The 23,995-nt window shown below is 36.7% G+C and overlaps 5 protein-coding genes across 6 annotated transcripts; 3 read left to right on the forward strand and 2 right to left on the reverse strand.

The window, feature by feature from the left end:
- The first annotated feature begins 61 nt into the window (after positions 1-61).
- On the forward strand, positions 62-6,211 carry LOC105284500 (sodium-dependent nutrient amino acid transporter 1-like). Of its 2 annotated transcripts, none has more exons than XM_011348069.3 (9): positions 62-869; positions 2,302-2,686; positions 3,012-3,282; positions 3,438-3,812; positions 4,122-4,311; positions 4,402-4,578; positions 4,680-4,779; positions 4,918-5,189; positions 5,492-6,211. In XM_011348069.3, the coding sequence occupies exons 1-9, from the start codon at positions 858-860 to the stop codon at positions 5,657-5,659; spliced, it is 1,950 nt and encodes a 649-aa protein (XP_011346371.1). In that variant the 5' UTR covers positions 62-857; the 3' UTR covers positions 5,660-6,211. The 2 variants fall into 2 exon arrangements, with proteins under 2 accessions (XP_011346371.1, XP_011346370.1); XM_011348068.3 differs by lacking the exon at positions 62-869 and adding an exon at positions 922-1,099.
- LOC105284501 (sodium-dependent nutrient amino acid transporter 1-like) lies at positions 6,205-12,206 on the reverse strand. Its single transcript, XM_011348071.3, has 10 exons — positions 11,403-12,206; positions 9,966-10,049; positions 9,612-9,891; positions 9,021-9,234; positions 7,956-8,327; positions 7,442-7,808; positions 7,048-7,147; positions 6,787-6,963; positions 6,506-6,600; positions 6,205-6,377 (listed from the first exon to the last, which is right to left on the reverse strand). Exons 1-10 carry the CDS (start codon positions 11,415-11,417, stop codon positions 6,237-6,239), a joined length of 1,845 nt encoding a protein of 614 aa, XP_011346373.1. The 5' UTR covers positions 11,418-12,206; the 3' UTR covers positions 6,205-6,236.
- Positions 12,207-13,340: 1,134 nt separating this feature from the next.
- Positions 13,341-19,856, reverse strand: LOC105284495 (sodium-dependent nutrient amino acid transporter 1-like). Its single transcript, XM_011348059.3, has 9 exons — positions 16,941-19,856; positions 16,716-16,841; positions 16,388-16,640; positions 15,971-16,190; positions 15,283-15,657; positions 14,770-15,136; positions 14,081-14,357; positions 13,774-13,868; positions 13,341-13,678 (listed from the first exon to the last, which is right to left on the reverse strand). Exons 1-9 carry the CDS (start codon positions 16,974-16,976, stop codon positions 13,541-13,543), a joined length of 1,887 nt encoding a protein of 628 aa, XP_011346361.1. The 5' UTR covers positions 16,977-19,856; the 3' UTR covers positions 13,341-13,540.
- Positions 19,772-22,481, forward strand: LOC105284496. Its single transcript, XM_026970777.1, has 5 exons — positions 19,772-19,825; positions 20,078-20,277; positions 20,404-20,573; positions 20,744-22,299; positions 22,391-22,481. Exons 1-4 carry the CDS (start codon positions 19,772-19,774, stop codon positions 20,905-20,907), a joined length of 588 nt encoding a protein of 195 aa, XP_026826578.1. The 3' UTR covers positions 20,908-22,299; positions 22,391-22,481.
- Positions 22,312-23,910, forward strand: LOC105284497 (intraflagellar transport protein 46 homolog). Its single transcript, XM_026970152.1, has 3 exons — positions 22,312-22,687; positions 22,839-23,030; positions 23,128-23,910. The coding sequence occupies exons 1-3, from the start codon at positions 22,464-22,466 to the stop codon at positions 23,708-23,710; spliced, it is 999 nt and encodes a 332-aa protein (XP_026825953.1). The 5' UTR covers positions 22,312-22,463; the 3' UTR covers positions 23,711-23,910.
- Positions 23,911-23,995: the final 85 nt, after the last annotated feature.

Raw genomic sequence — 23,995 nt, forward strand, 5'->3', positions numbered from 1 at the left:
TCTATCTTTTCGCAGCATTTATCCATGTCTCTTATCCCAAACCTAGATTTTCAAGTTCCCTCGCTAGACACTAGACTTTCCTACGTCATTCGACCAACTGGGAATTCCCGTTTTTCCCTCCCTTCTGTCGTTCCGCTTTTCTTTGACAAATTCGTCCTTTCCAGCCGAACAACTAGGCAGTACTCATTTCTGACCACAGTAGGAAGGGGAATTCCCAATTCCCCCTCCCTCTCTCTTTTCTCTCTTTCTCTCGTCCGTTAGGCTTTTTTCTTTACACGTATTTATTGCTTCTTGCTACTGGCTGAAGACAACATCTGTCTCTTTTCTGTTTTCGTTTTTAGTTGAAAGGTGAGAGGTAAAATTTTATTTCTTCTGTTTCTATCATTGTTTGTTTCATTTCGTTCCTCTCGGTGTTCTTTCATATTTTTCTAGAGCATGTATTTATCCGAGAATCTCTAATTATTTCTTACGTCTGGTTTAGTAGTCGAGTTAATTATCGTGTGGTTCTCCCCGCCGTATGAATCACTATCGCTCCTACCTCGCTACCCAACAGTCCACCTAGATGATCGGCTCGTGATCGTTCCGGTGGCGATACACAGCATTCTGTCACCGAACATCGTGGGGGTACATAGTGATGGTTATCATTTTATCAATGCGTTTCCGGGAGATTCGTACGGGAGAAAACACCTTGTCGCCTGGACTGGCGATCAGTCCTCGTCGGTAGCATTAATGTTAAAGGTGTATACCGTTGATCCCTACGCGTCTGATTTCGCTTTGATCGTGCCTCTGACTAGTCCTCCGTCTAGCCGGAGACTGTTCCCGATTCTCACGCGACTCTCAAGTGATCGTCGTTCGCTATGTACGAGACAGTAAGTGGATAATTAATTGGAACAACAAGCGATAAATAAATATACCAAGTGATCAATCGAAATCGTTTTGTGATCGAGAGAAACGCGTCAAGCAGTCAAGCGAGGTACCACATGTTGAACGCAAAGTGTGTAACATGCGACTGCGATATTTAATAGTGGTGTTTTTGAGGATTTTAACAGCTATCGCGATTAATAGGAACCGTCGCAGATTAACCGTCGTTAATCGCAAGGTGAATGTGGGACCGCGCGTCTGGTCGGCTTCTATCCTGGATTTCCTTGACACGTTGAGCACCTTTCGTTTCTTTTCTATCGTTACATGCGTTGCGAGACGTTGCGCGCGGAGACGCGATAAGTGAAAGTTACCCTAAATATGTGTGCATATTACACTCCTGAGATGTCAAGTTGGAATCCGAAAAAGCAAACAACGCACCGAGGCTTCAAGTTATCTAAACGAATGTACTTTTGCAATTCTCTAACCATTTTGCAAATCAGATAAAAACGTTTCGACGCGTAATATAACTTCGAAATGCTCCGTAAATAGTGCAACAATTCTAATTCCGCGACAATGTTGTTACTTGCACTTATGTTTGTTAAGCAATCCGCATAGGATTTTCCGCATAGTGATAAAGTTATCGCACAATGATAATAACCGCTGTGTTATCCCATCTAAAATCCTGCTCGCAAATATTATATATCATGAGATGTCGTCACGTGTGAAGATCCTGAAAAAAGAATCGATCTTCGTCGTTAGTGTGCGATTAGCAATCAGACAAATCTAACGAAAACAAATTTTGCAAAATTCATTGGCAGAAAATGCGAGCAAACATCTAACAGGAAGGATCTGATAACGGAATAAGATAACAGATTCGCGACAGAAGTAAAACAGAATCTGTCATCTAGATGTTATACACGGCAGATCTTACTCGGTTTCTGTTGGTTCTAATCTTTTAATCTTTTAATTGTCAAGTGATATCGATAGGCTCTGCTGCAGAACATGATCTCAATGCGGATTTACATGATATTGAATTTACCACAATATTTGAATCAAATTTACTTCAGTTAATATTCGAATAGAATTTGGAAATTTGTCAACATACTAATACGTTTTACTGAGTAGCTACTATTCTGATGAAAAATTAATTAATTAAATTTCTAATAATACCATGACTGTACTTTTAGTTACTTATACTCTGCATTTAATTATTTAATTTAATAATCTATTGAGAAATAGAAAAAGTTTCTTAATGACTAATGTTGTTGTCATTAAGTATAATATATAATTGAGCCACATTCCTATTGTGCATCTTTAGATGAAATGCAATTAATTAAAAAACGGCGCTCTCTCATATCAATGCTATATCACTTCTACGTCAAACTCGTTTATATCTATCTAAATACGTATTGTCAACTGAATGTTTGCATGTGATTGCAGAGAGATGAGAAACAACTGGGTCTTGACAATGTCGCGTTTCAACTCGACGAACCTCGTATTATCAAAAATGATAGAGGCGCGTATTATCCCGATCGAGACTCGAACAGCATCCTGGACGTGCAAATCGCCGAATCGGAAAAGAAACGTGCAACATGGAACAATAGCGTGGAATTTCTCATGTCGTGCATCGCTGTGTCAGTTGGTTTCGGCAATATCTGGCGGTTTCCGTTCACGGCTTATGAGAACGGAGGTGGTGCTTTCCTCATTCCGTATGTGATCCTGCTGTTCCTGGTAGGAAAACCATTCTACTTTCTAGAGATGATCATCGGACAGTTCTCCAGCAAGTCGTCCGTTAAAGTTTGGGGCATGTCGCCAGGTTTTACTGGTAATTTTTCAACGTTTTCAATAACCGTTCATGTGCATACCTCTAGAGGAAAATTTTTTCTCGTTCTCGAGATCCTAAATTCATATTTTAAATTAGGACATTTAACTCTGAAATACACTTTGCTTTATATTTATGTATAAAATTATAAATCTTATATTATAATACAAAGTCCAATAAATTTGAATCTTGAATTTCGAATTTTGAATTTCTCTTATTTATAATAATTTGTTTAAAGACACTTTTTTGATTACTTACATATCGTAAAGTCAATAATGAAAATTTCAATACACATGCCTATTTGAGAACAGATTTCTTGCATTGATAGGAGTTGGATGGGCGCAATTTTGCTCGACCATCGCATTGGCGACCTACTACAGCTCGCTAATGGCATTAACGCTTTACTATCTGATCGCGTCTTTCTCTGCCGAGTTACCTTGGGCCACCTGCCTGAAAGAATGGGGTGACACGTGTGTCGATTCGAGCACGAAGAGAAACCATAATGTTGATCTCATCACAGCGGAAGAAAATGTCGATGTTCTTAATAATCTCTTAAATAGCAGCACTCAGGTTCAGAGCTCAGCCGAACTATATTTCTCGTAAGTATTGCTTTCAAGTAAGATTAAAATTTACGATCGTTATGGAGCAATTATTACATATTTTGATATAACTATTATATTTGTATATTATCATGTAATTAAAATTATTATGGCAAACAAATATATCATACGAATATAAACAATATGATTCGCAGACGAGTAGTTTTACACGAGAAAGAAAACATTGATGATGGAATTGGATTGCCAAGCTGGCAGCTGACACTTTGCCTCTTTGGAAGCTGGGCAGCGATCTGCGCGGTACTCTTCCAAGGCGTGAAGAGCTCCGGGAGATTCTCCTACTTCCTGGCGATCTTTCCATACATTGTACTAGTCTCATTATTGATTCGTGCAGTTACTCTGGATGGTGCAATCGACGGGATTCTCTATTTTATCACCCCGAAATGGTCGAAACTCCTGGAGCCAACTGTCTGGTATGCCGCCGTGACTCAATGCTTCTTCTCGCTCTCCGTCTGCTTCGGCAGCATTATCACATACTCATCGCACAACGATTTCAAACACAATATCTACAGGTAAGAGAAGCAACACGAAATATTTGATCATACACGAAATTAATGAAACGTTTTGAAAGTTTCATATTTAATAGGCATGGAAAATTTACAAGATGTAGCTTAGATATATTAAATTAAAAGTAATTATTATCGAATATATTATATATATATATATATATATATACTCTGTTATTTTTTAAACAATACGTCTTTTTGGACAATGTTTGGACAATGAAAACGATCGATCGCTACTTTATGAATTGTCTATGTATTTGACTTTTCTTCATCGTTTTTGTTTATAACATTTACATTAATTACACATTATTTTAGAGACGTGTTGATAATCACCTCGCTTGATACGGTTACGAGTCTACTGGCTGGCTGTACAATATTCGGCATCCTCGGCAATCTGGCATACGAATTAGGAGTAGACGATATATCTAAAGTAGTCAGAGGTGGAGCTGGTCTGGCATTCGTGTCTTATCCCGACGCGATAGCAAAGTTTAGCTTCTTGCCGCAGGTGTGATTATGCAGTATTAATTAATATGTTTTTGTCCTACTTTTTTAAATTAGATCTTCTAAAAGTAAATCAAAACTAATTTGCTCGTAGTTGTTCGCTGTGCTGTTTTTCGTGATGATGTTCGTCCTCGGTGTCGGTAGCGCCGTGGGTATGGTTACGGGAATCATCACTGTGATAAACGAACAGTTCCCGAAGCTGAAGACTTGGCAAATTGTCGTTCCAGCTTGTTGCCTGGGATTCGCAATTGGCACAGTCTATGTAACGCCGGTTAGTATACGGAATCAACAAAAAGACTAATCGATAAAGGAAAGAGACAGTTATAGATCGTGTAAAAGATTATAATAATACCAAGAGCCTTAATTTTTCAGGGTGGTCAGTTTATTTTAACTTTAGTAGATTATTATGGTGCTTCATTCGTCGTTTTTATCTTGGCATCATTCGAAATGACCGGAGTGATATGGGTTTATGGTAAGAGAGAATTCCATTAATGTTTTTAATTATTTTATTTTGATCATTTCGTTCGATCACGCGTTGAATAATAATAATAACGCGGTGAATAATAATAAATAATACTTTATTTAAATTACCAACTGTATTTTCTCGTAGGTCTGGAAAACTTTATGGACGACCTCATATTTATGCTGGACCGGAAACCAAGCATTTACTGGAGGATATGTTGGTTTATAGTGACGCCATTGATATTAATAACAATTTTTATTTATACAGTAGCCACATTATCGCCTGTAACCTATGGTCAAAGATCGTTGCCGGCATCCGCACATGCTGCCGGATGGACGTTACTGTGCATAGGTGTCCTTCAGATTCCATTATGGATGTTAATTGCGATGTTGAAGAAGCGGGAATTGCCATGCATGCAGGTATATTATCGACGCAATTAAAAAGCAATTAAATTATTTGTAGTCCAAGTTAACTTTAACAGCTACTTAGCCAAAATTTATTTTATTTCACTTTCAATAATCACGGTGCTGTTTGATACATTATAAATAATTTTTCTTATTCTATAAAAATTTTATGAAGATTTTTAAAAGATTTTTTATTAAATATAATTGCAATTATAACTATCAATCCTTCAAAGAAGCTTCAAATCTTCAATTATCGAAGATTACGTTACTGTAAAAAATTAAAATAAGTGATCAAATTCATGACTGTGGCATTTTAGATGGTGAAGGCAGCTTTCGCACCCGTAGATGGATGGGGTCCGCAGGAAGTGCAACAACGAAAGAATTGGAAGATCTTCAAGGAAGAAAGAGCGAGAGCCCGCGAGAAGAGAATTCAACCAATTTGGCAACAAATGCTTTACGTTCTCTTAAACAAGGAGCCGAAGTAAAATGTATAATTTTGCTCCAATTCGGAGCATCTAAAGTTTTTCAAACGCTTACACCGCGGCAGGATCGCGAGAGAAATTTTTTAAATGTATATGAGAAAATTATTTTCTAGAGATTCGTTAACTCTTTAATTACACGCGACTTCTCGCAAGAAACTATTTTATTTTATTTTTTTTTTAATTTAACTAAATAATCAAATAACATAAAAAATCAGATTGACAACATTATACAATATCGAAAAATATTATTAAACTAAATAGATAGTATACAGAAATATTAATCGTTACAGCTAATTCCTCGCATAGTTCTGGACTACAGTAACTGCAGTTAAAGGGTCAATAGCTGACTGCGCAAAGCTATATTTGAATTCTTAATAGGTTCTACGTAAGTCTACTTCTGAGCTAACTCTGAGTAATGTTGCGTTATGTGCAACATGATTGCAAATCATATATCGTGATCAAAAGTCACGCGATAAAGAACTGTCGATATCATTGAGATCATTTTACTCGATCGCCATGCGATCACTGCTGAATAATATAGAACATCGTAACTTTGATACTGTTTTAATAATTGCTATTATCAATTATTGCCAAATAGTGCCGCGACAATTTTCGATTTGTTCGCGCACGCACGCGATATCCTCTTCGATTGCTTGAAGCACATCCACTCGTTGTATTTCTTAGAATCTTTCGGGCCCCAATCGGCACTTGGCTTAAATGCCTGAAATCGAAGAGCAATAAATTATAATTTTAGATTTATGACGCACAAAGTTTTGTTGCAACTATATATATATATATATATATATATATATATATATATATTTAATAAAATGCAAATGTGTAAGTTACGTTCGAGCATTGCTTATCCTTGTTCCGGACTCCAACAATGATCATACCCAAGGGCAATGGAAGAATTCCTAATGCCAAAAGTATCCAGCCTGCAGCTGCAAAAATTTTAAAGATCCTTTACTCTCTTAATTGTAATTATAATTTTTATAATATAACTCTGATATCAAAAATATTCAAGATATATCTTACAATTAGTGTAATTTATTTTTGACTTTAATTTTATTATTATAATCAATTCTGCAGTATGATAATTCTTATAATTATGAAAGTAAATGACATACCATATGCAGATGTTGGATAGTACTCGTCGTTGTACGTAAGCGGTGTTATATTTATCAAGAAAGAAATCAAAATAGTAAATAGGGATAGAGGAGTCAAGTAACACCAGCAGAATCTCCAGTAGAAGAACGGTCGTCGTCCTACCATGAATTCGACATCATCCATGAAATTGTCTATGCCTGGAAAATAGACAGGAACATTCATCAATAATCTCATGTGATTGATTTGCGACACAACAATATAGATATTTTATAAATTATTACCATATACCCAGGAAATGGCAATCACCTCAAAGGAAGCTAAGAACACAATAATAAATGTTCCACCAAAGTAGTCTACCAGATTGAGAATGTACTGGCCACCCTGTTGTTGAAATAAATATTATTAATGTTTATTGCAATTTTTACTAATTTAAAAATTAATTTAAAATGATTTTGTCATCTTGCTTTATCGTAGAAGCATAGATCTGAAAACTTCTATTTTTTTCTGAAGAAGAAAAATTGCTTCATATTACTCGCTCTATAATTATTTCGTTATTAAAATATAATTACTTTAATAATTGTACTGTCGCTTTTTCCATCATTTAAGAATTGATCTTGATAAAAATTCTTCTATTGTGAAAAAAAAGAAAGATTGTTATACTTAAATAAAGCTTACCGGCGTGCAATAGACGATACCAATCGAAAAACCAAGGATTGCAACACCAGCAGCAATCTTCCATTGATTGAGTCGAGGAAATCGATCTTTGATAATGCTGATGATCACGTTGCAGAAGGCGACATTAGTACCTATGCCGAGCACGAAGAGCATCAGAAAGAAAAGTACGGCAAAGAGTTGCGGTACTACGGTGAATTTCGCCAAGGCTTCCGGATAGGACACGAAAGCCAGGCCCGTTCCGCCACGAACAACGCTGCTTATGTCGTCGTTGCCGATTTCGTGAGCAAGATTGCCCAAAATACCAAAAATGGTCGTGCCCGCTATTAAGCTGGTGCAGAGATCCAGACTCGTCACGATCGTGCAATCCCTGCAAAAACCTTCTACTAATTCTCTATTATGTAAAATTAATTATATTTAATACCAATTGAAAATTGTTCTTATGTAACTATTTCTGCGGTTTTATCGATTAATTTTTTCTCTGTTTTTAGGGAATACAATTCGAAGATACGCCTACCTGGATACATTGTGCTCAAAACTGTTATAGGAAGAATACATGGTCACTGCGCCAAAACACACGCCCAAAGAGAAGAAGGATTGAGTAATGGCGGCGTACCACACCGATGGTTCGAGGATTTTGTGCCAAGTAGGGTTGAAGAGAAACAGAATGCCGTCTATTGCTCCGTCCAGTGTCACCGCCCTGACCAGAAGGCTGATCATGATGACATACGGGAAAAGGGCGAGAAAGTAGGCTGCTTTACCGGTACTCTTCACACCCTTGCAGATTACCACGTAGACGCATATCCAACTGACCAACAACGCTATGACCAGTTTCCACGAAGGTAACCCGAGACCATTTTCAATTCCCGTTTCGTTAAGAACGACTTTCCTGAATATATAAAGCGGCCAGACATACTTATTCCATTTAAAAATTACAATCTTCCCATTATTATTATTACTAGTATCATTGACATATTAATCAATTTTTAAATTTATTATCTCGTGTAGGATTAATTAATTGTTATTCTAAAGCTCTAAATTCTAACTTGTGACAGAATTATATTTACTGAGCTTATTGTTCTGCGTAACCGCGTGTTTCGAATGCTTAAATGTTTTCTCTATATAAATAAAATTCTTATTTTTTAAAATTTTTATTAATTTTTTATCAATTTTATTTAATTTTTTAAATTATATCTCGCGACTTATTTATTGGTCATTTAAAATAGGATTTGGAGTAATAAAAATAAAGCAAGATACGGAAAATAAAAGAAGGCAATATAAGAGACTAAATAAAGATAACGAGCGAAATGGATGAGAGATAACACCTGCGCGTGCAATTTGCTGCATCATACATTGTTATTGCGTCGTTCCAACAGATATAAAATTTTAATCCCGGATCTCGTTAGGAACAATAAATTCCAAGAATAACTTGATACACTATGAGAGTTTCTACTTTGATAATATACGCTATGCGAAGCTGCACGTGCGTGAACAATTTTCCTGTGATAATGTCTCACACGTCACAAATAAAGAATATCCTAAAAGTGTTCTCTCTAATCCCATTGTAGAAAAATTAATGTACCTGAAATACAGATCGGCGGAACTTGTGCTTCCGTTTCTCGTATACTGGCTGGTTAATGAATTGTCGAAACACTCGTTACCCCATTCCTCCCAACAATAAGCCCATGGAAGTAACTCTTGACAGCTGACCACCATATAATAAAGTGCCAAGGCCATAAGAGCACAATAATAAGTAATCACGGAGAATACAGATACCATTAAACCATAGCCGATACCTGATCAATAGTAAAATTCATTTACACAAATATTTCAAATTTAGTTATCTAGATAGTCATGTATTCTACAATACATCCAGTTTAGGTATCTGGATATTTAGATATAAATGTCTAAGTATCTAAGTATTCATACATTTTCGTCGTATATTCTTTTATATGTATAAACAATTAATGTTTATTTAAAAATAATAAATGCTTATAAAAATGTATGAAAGAGGATGGTATGAGCTTAAACCTAATTAGCTTTAAAAGTATTATAAATAAATATTGATTTATATTTAAACTATGCTCATTTTTAGAGCTACTTTCATAAAGATATTTATAATAATACTTATGTTTAAATATAATTACTTTAATGATACTTAATTATAAAGTACCTCGAAACGCGGGTGACACGGACCATACTTGGACACAGGATTTGTTGGTGAATTGTCCGAGGATCATTTCCATGTAATAAAAAGGCTTGCCGATTATGAAAAGCACCACTATGTATGGGATTAGAAAGGCGCCGCCGCCATTCTCATAGGCAGTGTATGGGAATCTCCAGACATTTCCGAAGCCAACGGAGAACGCGACGCAGGACATCAGAAACTCCACCCCGTTCTTCCACTGCGCTCGGTCCTTCTTTTTCTCTTCTTCCTTAATCGGTGCCGAGATCTGCGAGAAGTAAATATTGATATCACAAATTTCGGAAACGATACGATTTCTATCGTGTATTATTTTAAACTTACTGTATTTTCAAGTGCGCAATTTTCTGCTGGTGGGACCGGCAGCTTGAATACACCACGTGTCTCATCCGTATCGACGACATAACTCTACGAAATTAATTATTTGACCTTTTTTCTATACAAAAGGTGTGACGCTGCGCAATTGCAACGCATGGATCGTCCACGCTGCTGCACCGCATCGTGCACGATCAGATTACTCGAAAAACTTATGCGGAGAAATTTATATAAAGTATGTATAATAATGTGACACTATAATGGTATGATATATCGGCTATTCCAGTGACTCAATATATGCCACGATTGTCCTAATAGTCATACAGATGTAGGATGTCACATCTAAAACTGGTTTTGCGACCTATCGTAGTGGTACTTACATTTACAATAGGTTGATTTTACATAGAGGAAAAAAATATATATCTTCTCGTATCGTCGCAGCCTCATCGCATGTCACGACGCTTTACTTTACGTAATTGGGAAATAAAATTCCATGGAACGATCATTTGCACAATGATATATTCACGACATTTATTTGCTAATGACGTTTTAACATAAGAAAAAACTTTTAACGATTATTTTAGTATCGTATATGATTTACGGTATTACTACATCTGTGACTTCGCGTCACACAAGTGACAAATATCTCAAAGAAACATTCGTATTTAATGCATGCAATAGTTATTTTATCTTATCGTGTAAAAACACTTGCCGAATAGTTACTATTTATCACAAACAAATTAATTAATTTGGCAGAGCAAAATCGGCAATAAGGTGACGCCAATATTATTTTAGGTGTTGCTCGATTTAAAGTTTTATATAATAGTATCTCGAGATCCTCAGTGCACTAACGACTGATATTATATTTTTGGATATCTTGATAAATAAAATTAAATGGGTAATATATATATGTGATGTATATAACATCTATTTAAAATTTGCAAAATCTAATTTTTAAATAGAAGATTAAACTAAATCAAACAAAATAATATAACTAATATAAAATAATGCAAGTAGATAATCTGTGAAACTTTAAAAAACAAGATCAGAATTGTTTCACAAAAGTTTTAAAATTGTGGCCTTTTTAATGCATTAATTTACCACATATCTCCGTGCATTCACGATTTTACAAAATAAAATATTATACTTATATTTAGCAAAATTAGAGATACAGATGCATTGAAAAAATCTTCTTAATAAGAAAATCAAAAATTGTATAGTTAATATTTTGTTAATTTCCTACAACTCTTGTTAAAGGGATCTTTGTTGCAATAATTTTCATAGAGACAAAAATATATTTTCTTCAGAGAATTCATATATCTCCCTTCATAATTTTAAAATATTTTTTGCGCATGTTCACATTAATGCTTAATAGATTAATGACCGATACTCCTCAGATATTAAAATGAAATTATTTCTTTAAGTGATCTAATGCGATTACCGGACCTTTACGTGACCCATGCTGATCTGTCTGATCGACCTTTTCTTTTTTGGCGATTTTCCGCACGCGTCTTGGCAAGTCGGCAGACTTTGACAGACTGCTTAAAGAAATCGCGCGACGTACTCGTATCCGTATAGGCTAGTACGCGCAATCCTTTCCGTCAGATTAAAGCGCGCGCACAGGTGTATAGTCGCGATAATAGTAAGTTGTTGAATTTTAACATTTTCTCGCTTTCATATTACATTCTTGGCTCATCTTTTATACAAGACCTCCGCGTATTGTATGTATTATACTATATAACAGTCACATAGTAAGAAATTTCTTTTCCTCTTTGCCTTTCGAGTTTATTCGTATACTTATAGCGTCTAATTATCCACTTTGCCGATACATCGCTTTATATAACCCTTCACAAGAGGAAACTATAGTTTTGATTATTTCTTCTCGATTGCAAAGAAACATACTCATTTCGTCACATTTGAGACATCGGAATCCAGAAACCTCAGAAACAGGAAACATTAGCAGCGAATCTGTCACCTTTGCGGTAATGGGTCTTTTTGCGCAACTTGTAGTGCACCGAGAAACATTACGACAGATACGACGATAATGTACCGGAAAATTCTCACGAGGATAATAAAGAAGAAGACAAATTTCGCGCAGACGTTAATTTCACGCTGTTCTACACATCACTGTGTGTTTAAAAATTCCCACCTGTTAACGTTTACCGATGAGTAATTCGAATGACATCTAATGACAAGGTGAAATCGATTGCGAATTATTATACGACTTATTATCGGTGATTAATTGACGATTAATTTTCATAAATATTTTTATCACTATATCATTATTGATGATCTTTCCTATTCCTCGGAGCGAAACTAAGATGATTAATTTCACCGAAAAATATTTGATTTATTCATTTACATTTCACGAGAGAATGGAGATAACGTATAATTTCATATTAACTCATTAACGGCAAATTATAGCGTCGCGTCGCACACATATTCATTTATAAATTATGTAAATAAAGTTACGTAAACTTCGACTAACACAAATAAAGTTGCGTACTCTCGACTAACACAATAATTCTTCATTAAAAAAACTGTAGATTGTTCTGCTTGATACATGAATAAAACCTAATTCGATGAAACGTTTGCCGTTTCAAATGACGCGTTCCATTGCACAAGTTCGTTGCATAATATGGCCATAACTTCCTTTATTTTGAACACAAACAAACATGGCTTATCGAGACTACAAAATTTCAATTATCGAGGTCACTCGGCAAACATACCATAGAAGGTGAGAGCAAAAAACTCTATAATGATGCAGCTGTGTCGTACTATCAGTTCATGATCCGCAATAAACAAACTAGCGCAAAATTCTAAGCTGCTAAGAACAAATGACGTTAAAGCACATAACGTGATTGACCAGATCTTATATAATGTTCGATGACTCGTGTAATTACATCCGGGCGTAATTAAAGCGCGTAATTGTAACTTTTATACAATTGCATCGCGACTCGGAAGTATAAATCAAGTGACGTGAGCAGTAGACATTGTCCCGTCATCATTGTGCAAATACTTCCTGTCGATGCTTGCAAATGGCTTCCAAAATATAGAGCTACTTAAATGTATAATTGCAAAATCACTGATAAAAGAAGGAAATATTACGAGATATACTACATATTTCTAATATTTATTTATCATATGAACGGGTTTGATTAAACTGACCGATATCATCACTTTTCAAAATATTGGCTTTTCCTCTTGAGACATATATATTATTGAGACCTATATTAGAATGTCTCACTTTAACCGCCCTAAACAAATATTTCGAAAAATATGAAAGATACGGAAAAATATTTTAGATAAAAGTTGAAAGATATCAAGAGGGACAGATGCTGACATTTATTTGACTTTGCGATTACTTGAAAATTCTTGCAAAGATTAACTTTTATTTAAAAATTTATTTAAAAAAAAGGATAAAATGTACAATTGATACACGGCAATATACAGCAATATTTGTAAAATAAGTGATTTATTTTTTTACATTACTACTACTAATACATGATTAATCAAATAAAAACACATGATTAAAAAAGAACACAGGATTAAAAAAGAAGGAGGAAATAAATAACGCTGAGTGTTTACTTAAAAAATATTCTCATAAGGCTTCTTTGAGTTCCAAATCTTTTCTCTGCCACGAATGTCTCCCATTCTCTATGTATTTTCGGATCCTTAGGTCCCCATTTACCTTCCGCAGGTCGAAAAGCCATTTTGATGGACTAGAGCAAGTTTTCAAATTTCAAAAATTAATCTCCTGTTTCAATCCTATCGAAGTTTATGAAAATTTTGTTTACATTTACTTTAAGATACATACTTCCGTAAAGGATGATGATTTATTCGTAATTATTTTCTGGACGATCCAGAACGCTATAAAGGACATTCCTAGAGCCAGTATGAACCATCCTATTCCTAAAAATATAAAAACAATCTTATACATACTGATGATTGTTAACTAAGATAAAATATAAGTATAGAGAATATGATTTTAGATGTAGTGTAATAAAAGGTATTTGAAAAATCGCATTGGAATACACAATGCACGACATCATACATAAAAAGTTTCAATTTGATCGCTAATTGAATCTGAAATAGATTTAAAATTCCGAAAAAGTTTTACTGACCGTAAGCGTAGTTGGGAAATCGCATGCCGTCATACGTGGGCGGTTCATAAGAAACACACGTGTAAATTAGTATGATGATCATGAGCAACGGTGTGATCAACACCCAGCATAAACGCCAGTAGAAGCCCAACCTATTGCCTAGCATAAATTCCATGTCGTCGAGGAAGTTCGATAGACCGTATATCCAGAAAATAGTCACTATCTCGAGGACGCCGACGATTATCGCCACGAAAGTCCCGCCGTAGTAATCAACTAATGTTATGAACCATTGACCGCCCTGTGACAATATCAGGTATCAACACTGCAACACAGTCTGCAAGATTATGTCGATGTTTCATTTAAAAAATCTCTATCGCTTTCAAGATCCTTGGAATTTTTATTGAGTTATTAAGTTAGAAATAAAAGAATGAAAATATTTCAATATTTCTCGTGATAATTAAGAGCAACAAAGGCTAATTTATTAGAATAATAATAATATCCTTGTCAACAATTTCTATAATCTAAATGCAGATCTGGTTTATAGAAAAGAAAAATTAACGTACTATATCATATTAATATCAATATAAAAATTCAATATTATTTAGAGAAAATCCACATTAAATTAATTTGATATTTCATAATTATTTACTCTCAAACTTTCTAAGGATTACTTGAGAGCAAGCCTAAGAACAATCTGAAATTTAACGCACTGGAGTAATGTAGACCAGGCTGACAATGAAGCCGACGCAGGTGACGCAGAGCACCAGCAGCCATTGCCTCATTTTAGGTAAATGATCACGGCAGACGTTGAGCACTGCACCGCACAATGCTACGGCACTTCCCGTGCCAAGAACAAATAACATGATGAAAAATAACACGGCGAACAGTTGTGGCACGAATTGGAAGCGCGATAGCGCGTCGGGATACGAGATGAAGGCCAGACCGGTCCCACCGCGAACCACTTTGCTGATGTCTGTCGTACCTAGCTCGCTGGCGAGATTACCGAGGATACCGAAAATCGTGCAACCAGCCATCAAGCTGGTGAACGTATCCAGCGTGGTCACTATCATCACGTCCCTGAGAAACAAAGCAAATCAGAATAGAATAAAGAAAGAAAAAGTATATAATATCAAATCAATTATATTAAAATTGTGCGCCATGTACACATTATACGCATACATATTAGTGTACATATTGTATAATATTTTTCCAATCTCTCCTACCTGTCCACTCTGTGCTCAAAGTTGTTATAAGATGAATAACTGAGGATCGGGCCGAAACAGACCGATAACGAGAAAAAGCACTGCGTGATAGCGGCATACCAAACGTTGGGTGTCCATAGGGCGTCCCATTTCGGCGTAACGAAAAAGAGGATGCCATCGAGGGCACCGTTGAGAGTGACGGCGCGGATCAGCAGGGCTATCATCACCACATAAGGGAATATTGCAAGAAAGTAGGCAGCCTTACCCGTGCTCTTCACGCCGCGAAACAGTACCCCAAAAATGCAGGCCCAACTGAGAAATAGGCATATTGACAGCTGCCAAGACGGCGCTCCGATGCCATTCTCGATAGACTCATATTCCTGCAATACTACTTTCCTGAAAATCATATAAAAAAAAACATACTAATCATGCCTAAGAAGGACAAAAAAAGGAAAACTTTAATACGAGGATTGTTTGATAAGTCCTTAGAAAATATATATACGTCAACTATGTCAGTTTGATATATTAATGCTGCCATATATTTTCTAAAGACTTATCAAATGATCCTCGTAATTAATTAAGTTACCATAGTTAAGAAAAAATAAACTAGACAGTTCTGAAGTGTTCTGAAAACAGAAAAATCTGATAAAAAGAATTCGACTTTTAATAAATACTCAGAAAGGCTGAGGATGTGATTTTGATATCAAACCTGAAATATAGTTCCGCGGAACTTCGTACAGTGACGTTGGGATTCTCAGATACAGAACGATTTGAAGTAGCATTGATACAACCTTGCCATTCTGGACGACAGATCGACCACGGTAATGTGGCTTGGAAGCTTTCCACTAGATAGTAAAGGGTCAATGCCATCAAAGCGCAGTAGTACGAAACGACGCAGAATGCGGCGAAGGCCTGCGCGTATCCCAGTCCTGAAAGCGAATTATCTTGTACCTTTCAATTTCTCTATTTAGAAACTTATCGAAATTATTTTTCTCTAATAATTGAATTAAATATTTTTACTAAGAAGCCGCACGTGCAAAAATTCAATAATTATATCATAAAATATATAAGTCTTGTTTGCTCTTCTTGGACGGTATGGATCATGAATCATGATGGATCCGCTCACCTTTCATAGCTGGTGTCATGTACCACGTTTTCACGCACGATCTACTGGTAAACTGTCCCAGAAGTCCTTCCAGCAAGTAAAATGGCTTTCCGACCAAAATTAGGACTATAATATAGGGTATAAGGAAAGCACCACCGCCGTTTTCATATGCGGTGAATGGGAATCTCCATACATTCCCCAATCCGACCGAAGTAGCTATACAGGCCATCAGAAATTCCAATTTACCACCCCATTCTGCCTTTTTAATAGCTGCCTGACAATAACAAATTAATTATTTAAAATTATGATGTTACTTTCATTCATTCGATGCGGCCGATGCAATACGCACTGAATTTTCAGGATGTTCTTGTCCTTTTTCGGGATACGAAGTCTTGTAATCGGGCGGAATATTTTCGTGCGAATCAAAGGACAAACCGTCAAGTTGGAAGGCCTCGTTGGTGTATCCACTTTTTTTCTGAAAAGCAGTTTGCTTTTTTATTCCAAGCGAACTTCATAAAAATGAAGAGTGCGATTAGCCGGACATCGTTTTGTGTATGATCGAAAAAAATCTTACATAAACACCATGTTCTATCTTTTCCATATTTGCCATTGTGGCATGCAGAAAGTATGGGGCACAAGAAAATAGAAATCAGTCTCTCCAAATCACGACGACGGAAACGTGTTGCTAATCGTCGCGCGAAAAACTGTCTCGGACTTTTTTGCTAGACTATCAAGCTAACATCAATCTGTAACAATCCTCTCGGAGGGAAGTAATCTTCATCCTATCTTCGCCAACACTTCGCGATAAGATATAAACGCTTCGATATAGCGCGCGACTTCACGATATTTTTTGCCCGAATAATACCGCAATTTTCTGTTTCGCACTTTTTCCAGTTCAAAATTCATCCGCAGAAGCTTCCCGCGAAATTTTTTAGACTAGATATTTCATTATCGTAATATACTAAGCGTTGCCACTTGAATCCTTTACTTAAATTAAACGCGCGACGGTCACTCACTTTTTCTTTTTCTTAATTGTTTAACTGAACCTGTTAATTCTCCGATTATTATTAATTAGCATTTTATAAATTTTTATTGAAGGAATTAAGCAAAGTCCGGAAGATAGCAGTGATAACAAGATATAATCCCGTTATCCCCGGATGAAGGCAGCGTTCGGAAGAAATAATCGTCAGGAATTATCGCTAATCTCGTTGACGCGAGAACTCCTTCGTGTCTGCGGATACACTAGATATAAAGACGCTAATGTGCGCTCCTTGCATCCGCTGCGGCTCGAGGACGAAGCAAGTGATCTGTCATTCGTCAGCTACAGATTGGTCAACAAATCCGCGAAGTCGGATAATGCTATTCTTCGTCGATTAGATACCGGTACCGTGCAACACGCGCGTGTTCACGCGCATCACGTGCTTCGGCTTTCATCTACTCGGCTCAGATGATGTAACGAGCAATGGACTATTAGTTTAACGGCAAATTGTTAAACTACTTCTCAGAAGTATGTTCGAAGTGCCCAGGTATCCGATACATATAATACCGATAACTATTGCAGGCCTTGAACGTGTCGTTGTTCGAAAGTTTGATTTCTCTGGCGCGATTACGTTATTTAATACAAACTTTTTTCAATCGAGTCGTCCTTGCAGAAAACGTTATTCCGTGAGACTATTGATTCCAAGTTCTCTCGGTACCTGCAAACTTCGTTTAAAGATATGTTTGTTAAATTTCTAAGTAATTACAATTCATTGAGCTAAATAATTGATATAATTGTTTTTTCTTAATATAGAAACTGTTTTTTTCGAACTGTTTTCTATTTCGTCTTTTCTCTCGTTCTTTCCTGTATTATCTTGCATAATGCTCTATTAGGGTACTATTAGAATATTCTTTTGTTCTCAGAGAGCTATTTGCAGAACAGGATAAACTGTCCATACTACTGAGTTTGCTAATTGTGCTGCAAAACTAATGAGAAACGTGATGATAACAAAAATCTAGTATTTCATGATCTGAGAAATATGGATTCAACTCAATTATGATTTTAAAAACATCTTTATTATTAGTCTCTTAGTTAACGGATCTCGAGGAATGAGAGATTCACAACTTCAATTGCGAATTGTCATCGTAAAAATTGATTACGCAATTATGTTATCTTGATAAATTCGAATTATTGCGAAACGGATAAACGTTCGGCAAATATTGGTTATATTTCACGTTTTAAGGTACGCATCATTTTATCTAAAGGAAAGACGAGACTAGGCCAGAATCATAAAACCATAAAAACCATAATGATATGATGCAATAACGAAATTGCACGACGGCTTCTACGAATTTCAATCAATCGAGTAGGAAAAATTTAAAAGCGAAGTGTGTCTATCGGAAAATTATTGGAAAATAGATAATTCCCGATAGGACAAAACGTGGATTCGTTGAGAGATAAACGATCATCTTTCATCGACATTCGATGTTTCCGTTTTATATACACCATGTCGTGTATTCAGTATTCCTTGCGTAAGAAATTATCCGAAGAAACGTTGGAATTTGTTCGTTGGAAGTTTTCCAACATGAACGGATAAACATCGCGACATGCAGTGAATGTGCATGAAAATTTTCGAAACGCCATGAGCAAGATACATTTTTCATTAGACATGAATTTTTCATCCGCGACGTAAATCCAATGGGTAAATTGACCCATTGATTAACGAGCCGTAGTCCGTTTGCTAACAGTTTGTAGCATGTAGCAGAAAGTCTTGCTTTTGTTTCTACCTTTCTTTTATAACATATGAGTAAAATCAATGTTAACTTTCATCTTATTGACAGTAGTTGATAAAAAATGAAGAAATATGAGCTTAAATAATTAAGAACCTGAGAAAGTTTATTAAGTGCTTTATTGAGGTATTTTTGTAACATTAATTATAAAATTATAACAATGAATAAATCTGACTTTGTTTGTATTGCAGTCACTGACTGAGATTGTTGGTTGTGGAATGCAAAATCTATATTAGTTCACGTAAAGTGCGTCTTTTATGCTGATGCATATCGTCCAAGGTCTGCCTTTACGTATACATAATAATAATTATCCATGACGAGTATTTACATGCGGAATATGCGAGAAAGAAAAATTGCACCTTACTCTGAATAGGTGTTATATCAGAAATACGGTATAAATCTCTCGAGTACCGTTGCTACAATTATTTCTATAATATCGTTTACGTAATAAATGCAATTCATTTATGTGCGAACAAAAGTGACTGTCGAGTCATTCCGCGATGCTTTTGTCAAATTTTTCAGTTAACAGATTGATGGTAAGAAATGACAGAACCAAACATAATTTATAAAAGTGACATGCAAATTACCTCGAATACGATCATTGTACGATAATCGGCAATAGAGAACCTGAGCAACATGTTATACTATCTCATTCAGTTGGTCGCCGAGTACATCCTGATGTTTATACGAGTGCGTTTTTTATACTTAATCTGCGATTAAAAGGAATCGATAGCAATAGAACGAGATATCTTTATGGAATTATTTGTATCGGTATATTCTATTTTCTTCTTTTTGATTTTGTCAATTGGCAACAACCAAACGCATTCAACAATTATTATGCAATTGATTAATTAGGCAAATTTCTATCTATTAATCATATTTTATTTATTATCCTGCGTATATCAATGTGCCCGACTAATGTCTATGATTTTGTCTTTGTAGAACCTTGTTTTCCGTGAACTTACGTCGACAAGCAAAAATTTCGATGACGCGAGTTCCAAAATACGAAACGTCACATCGCAACAGTCCGCCGATGTTTTAGTCTTTTTCGCTATTTGTGGAGTCTTCTTCGCGTTTATGATCCTGTCTGCAAGCACACCCAAAAATCAAGTATCGAGTTATGATACGAGCAACATCGAAACGTGAGTTCTCCCATTTTTATACGTAAGAAATGGCGAATCTTACAAAGGCTACTTTAATTGATAATTATACGGTAAACTGAGTAGACTTGAATAAAACCCCTCTTCCTGTCTCTTCACGATTGATAGAATTTCTACCGCTTTTGAGGAAGACCCGTCCTGGTATTCAAGTTCCTCAAGCACGAACTCGATGAACTGCTTTCACGCTTGCGGCGACTCGATTGGTTCATCGCGTGACATCGTTTCTGGAGTGCAAGATCTTCCGTGCCCACCCGTTTGCGAAAACAGAATATCACCGCGTAAGAGTCTCTTACAACAAACAAATTAAATATTAGATTTTTTTAAATTTAACATTCTTTTATTCTAAAAGAATCGAATATATTTGAGTACATATGACGCGTGGTAATGAAATGTTTCTAAGAGACTTATTGTTAGTAAGAATTTCGCAAGGTTGATCTTCTCTTTTTAGGGTCTGGAACTTCGAGTCATAACGTGCGTCACTCCAGTCACTCTCAGAATTTAAAGAAAAGACGACTGAACCATCTCGTTTCTCAGACGATACCTCAAGAATGGTTAATAAGACGTACTAGAAGCGGTCACATTTATGGAAAATATCCGACACAAGAAGAATAAAGAGGAACGCAATCACGCTAATGACAAACCGAAGCTTGAATGTCAAAGTCAAAACGAACGAAAAATTTATTCTTTATTGAAAACAATCTGTTATTTGATTCGAGACAAAAATGTCCGGCAAGAATCTCGACACTTATCCACCACGTGAACCACTCTCTTGACGTGAATGATTATAACAAGTATAATTGTAATTTGTTTTCGATGATTATAACTTATTTTCTTTGTTGGCATTTCTATCGGCTTTTTATCGATGCAATATATCGCGATTGCGCTTCTTTCGAGATTATCCTTTTTACATTTTTATCGCAATCTTTAGAGCGTATCGCGCATATATCACTAGATGTGTAATGTTTGTGCGCGTATTATATGTTTGTAATTGGCTCATAGCAAACATTAATAAATGTTTTATGATTCGACCATTTTTACCGATTGATTCTCAACATTTTCAACGGCGATTAGTCTTTTCGACGTGCTCGTTATCGATAACGATACACATTTTACGTATATTCAAACTCGACGGTTTATTGCGTTTGTCTGCATTACCCGTCATAAAATGGTAGTCCGCCTTATCAGCCGCCATGGATAGCCTTTCGTTAGGATTATGTAGGTTTAACGTAAAGATTCAATTCGATAACACGAGGAGGGGAAAGGTACTATTGGCGTTTGCAATTAAGGATGCATCAGGAATGTGTTCGTTCGTCAAACATGCTGGAATCTTTTTTTTATAAAATTATTCGTAACAACATAATAACACGAGGATAAAAATGCAATATGTAATTTCCGAGATAACGCAGCGTTGCGCAAATACAAATTATGATCGCTGCGTTAATTTTGTGTCGCAACGAGTCCTGCGGTTGACTACTTCAATACGAATCCAATCAGTTGCATGAACGCAGCATGATATATTATCTGACTCATCCGTATTTCATTATCGTTTCATGACGCCAGAGATGTCTGTCAGTGGAGTAAACCGGATAAACATCGCCAGAAACTGAAAGCGGGGAATCACCTCTCCGGTTGTGCAGGTGATTGTAAGTCACTGGAAACGTCACATTGTTACAATAGATATACACTGTGTCAAGTTATGCTGCGAACAAAGAAGTTTAGAACACATTTCATGTACTTTTATAACAAGCCAAGCCTTTATTTAATTATTTATTTCATGCTATTATAATTTTAATTTACTAATTATGCATAGAAATAAATTATTATTTTCTAATGAATAACTCTCATTATCCAAAATAAATAAATAAATAAGATAGATCCGTGGTGGAAAATATTCCTCGAACAGCTGATACCGATCGATCGGCCGGCACATAAGGCACATTGTTGCGGGACAAAACCATAGCAACGTCGGGGAAACAAAACCCCACCAACGACAGGTAGTGCAGTGTAGGTATATCGAAAGTTTTTTCTCCTAGTCATTTAGCGATCATAAATCTACATAAATACAGATCGCGATAAAATTTAGCGTGCGTTCCAGTCTATCCACATTCGTCGTCATACAGACCCTGCGAGCGATCGTCGAAGGACGCGCGAATGGACGTTCCTTGGCGATGGACCTTAAGGACAGCAGCGACGAGGAAGAGGAGACACGAGGTGTTCCAACGTTCGGTAAATTCGACGAAACCATTGTGGTGCGAAACGCGGAAGAAATCAAAAGTCCGGTGCGCAACAGACCCGCAAGCTCCAGAAAACCTAGAAAGACGACTCTGACGAGTGACAGTTCGAACACTTTGGAGTCTAACTCGCCGCATCGCAGGCAGCATGAATTTCGAAGGTAATCACCTGGCGAATCACACAAATAACACTTACTGAATTATCGCTAATGGTATAGAAAGAGTAACGTACGCTTACATTCGCTTAATTTCCGTTTTAAGTCATTTCGTTTCTTATAAAGAAATTTGTTACATCGTGTTAAACACGACTAGGTATTCGGGCAATGAGATCGGTATCGAGAAGTCGCTCGGACTCGGCAGCGATCCGTCTGACAGCGAGGAGAGCGACGACGATGACATACAGGGTAGCAGCGTCGCGAAGGCAATCGACTTGTACGACCCCAAGGATTTCGAGAATCTGGAGGTCTCGATGGAGGTGAAGGAACTGTTTCAGAACATAATGAGGTAAGCGCGCATGTGACACGCGAAATTCATTAAAAAAAAACCAAGTTTTCAGCGTTTTCAGCGTTTTCAGCGTTTTCAACGATTTATCCTGATCCAGATATACACCGCAAAGAATCGAGCTCAACTACAAGCTGATACCATTCATTCCCGATTACATACCGGCAGTCGGCGATATAGACGCCTTCATAAAGGTGCCGAGACCAGACGGCATCGAGGACAAGATTGGCCTGACCGTGTTAGACGAGCCCTGCACCGATCAGTCCGATCCAGCGGTCCTGCACCTGCAACTGCGCAGTCAGTCGAGAAGTGCCGTTGCCGCGGCTCGACAAGCGGTCGTCAAGAGGATCGAAGATGCCGAGAGGAACGGCAAGTCGATCGACAAGTGGATCGACGACATGAATCAGCTGCATCGGAGTAAACATCCGCCAGCCGTGCAGCTGAGCCAGCCGATGCCGGACATCGATGGTCTGATGCAGCAGTGGCCGCCGCAAGTCGAGGACAAGCTTAACGAGCTGCAACTCGACTTGTCGAGGCTCGACTGCGACCTTCCGCAGCTGGTCGATACAGTATGCAATCTCCTGGACATTCCGACCCGTGAAAATGCTCGATTGGAGGCCCTGCACACGCTGTTCACCTTGTATTTGGAAATCCGAGACGCCGAGAGCCGGAACTTTAGTTAATCACAGCGATGCTTTTTGTATATTGCCCTGGCCTGTATAACATTTAATTTTGTTATACACGGAAGATGTTTCCTATTTGCGCTGTATTTATATTTCTTGAATTTTATGTCTGTAATTTAATTGATATGTAAATATAAATTACCATCTCATTACGATATTGGATCAATGAGTTTAAAATTTGAAACATAATTACAGTATTACTTACGTTTTGATTTTTAATTTTATTTTAGTCTCTCTTACTTCATTGTACACACGTATACACTTTTTTAATATCTTTGCGGAGAA

This window comes from Ooceraea biroi, chromosome 6 (assembly GCF_003672135.1).
Source record: "Ooceraea biroi isolate clonal line C1 chromosome 6, Obir_v5.4, whole genome shotgun sequence".
In the NCBI taxonomy this organism is placed as follows: domain Eukaryota; kingdom Metazoa; phylum Arthropoda; class Insecta; order Hymenoptera; family Formicidae; genus Ooceraea; species Ooceraea biroi.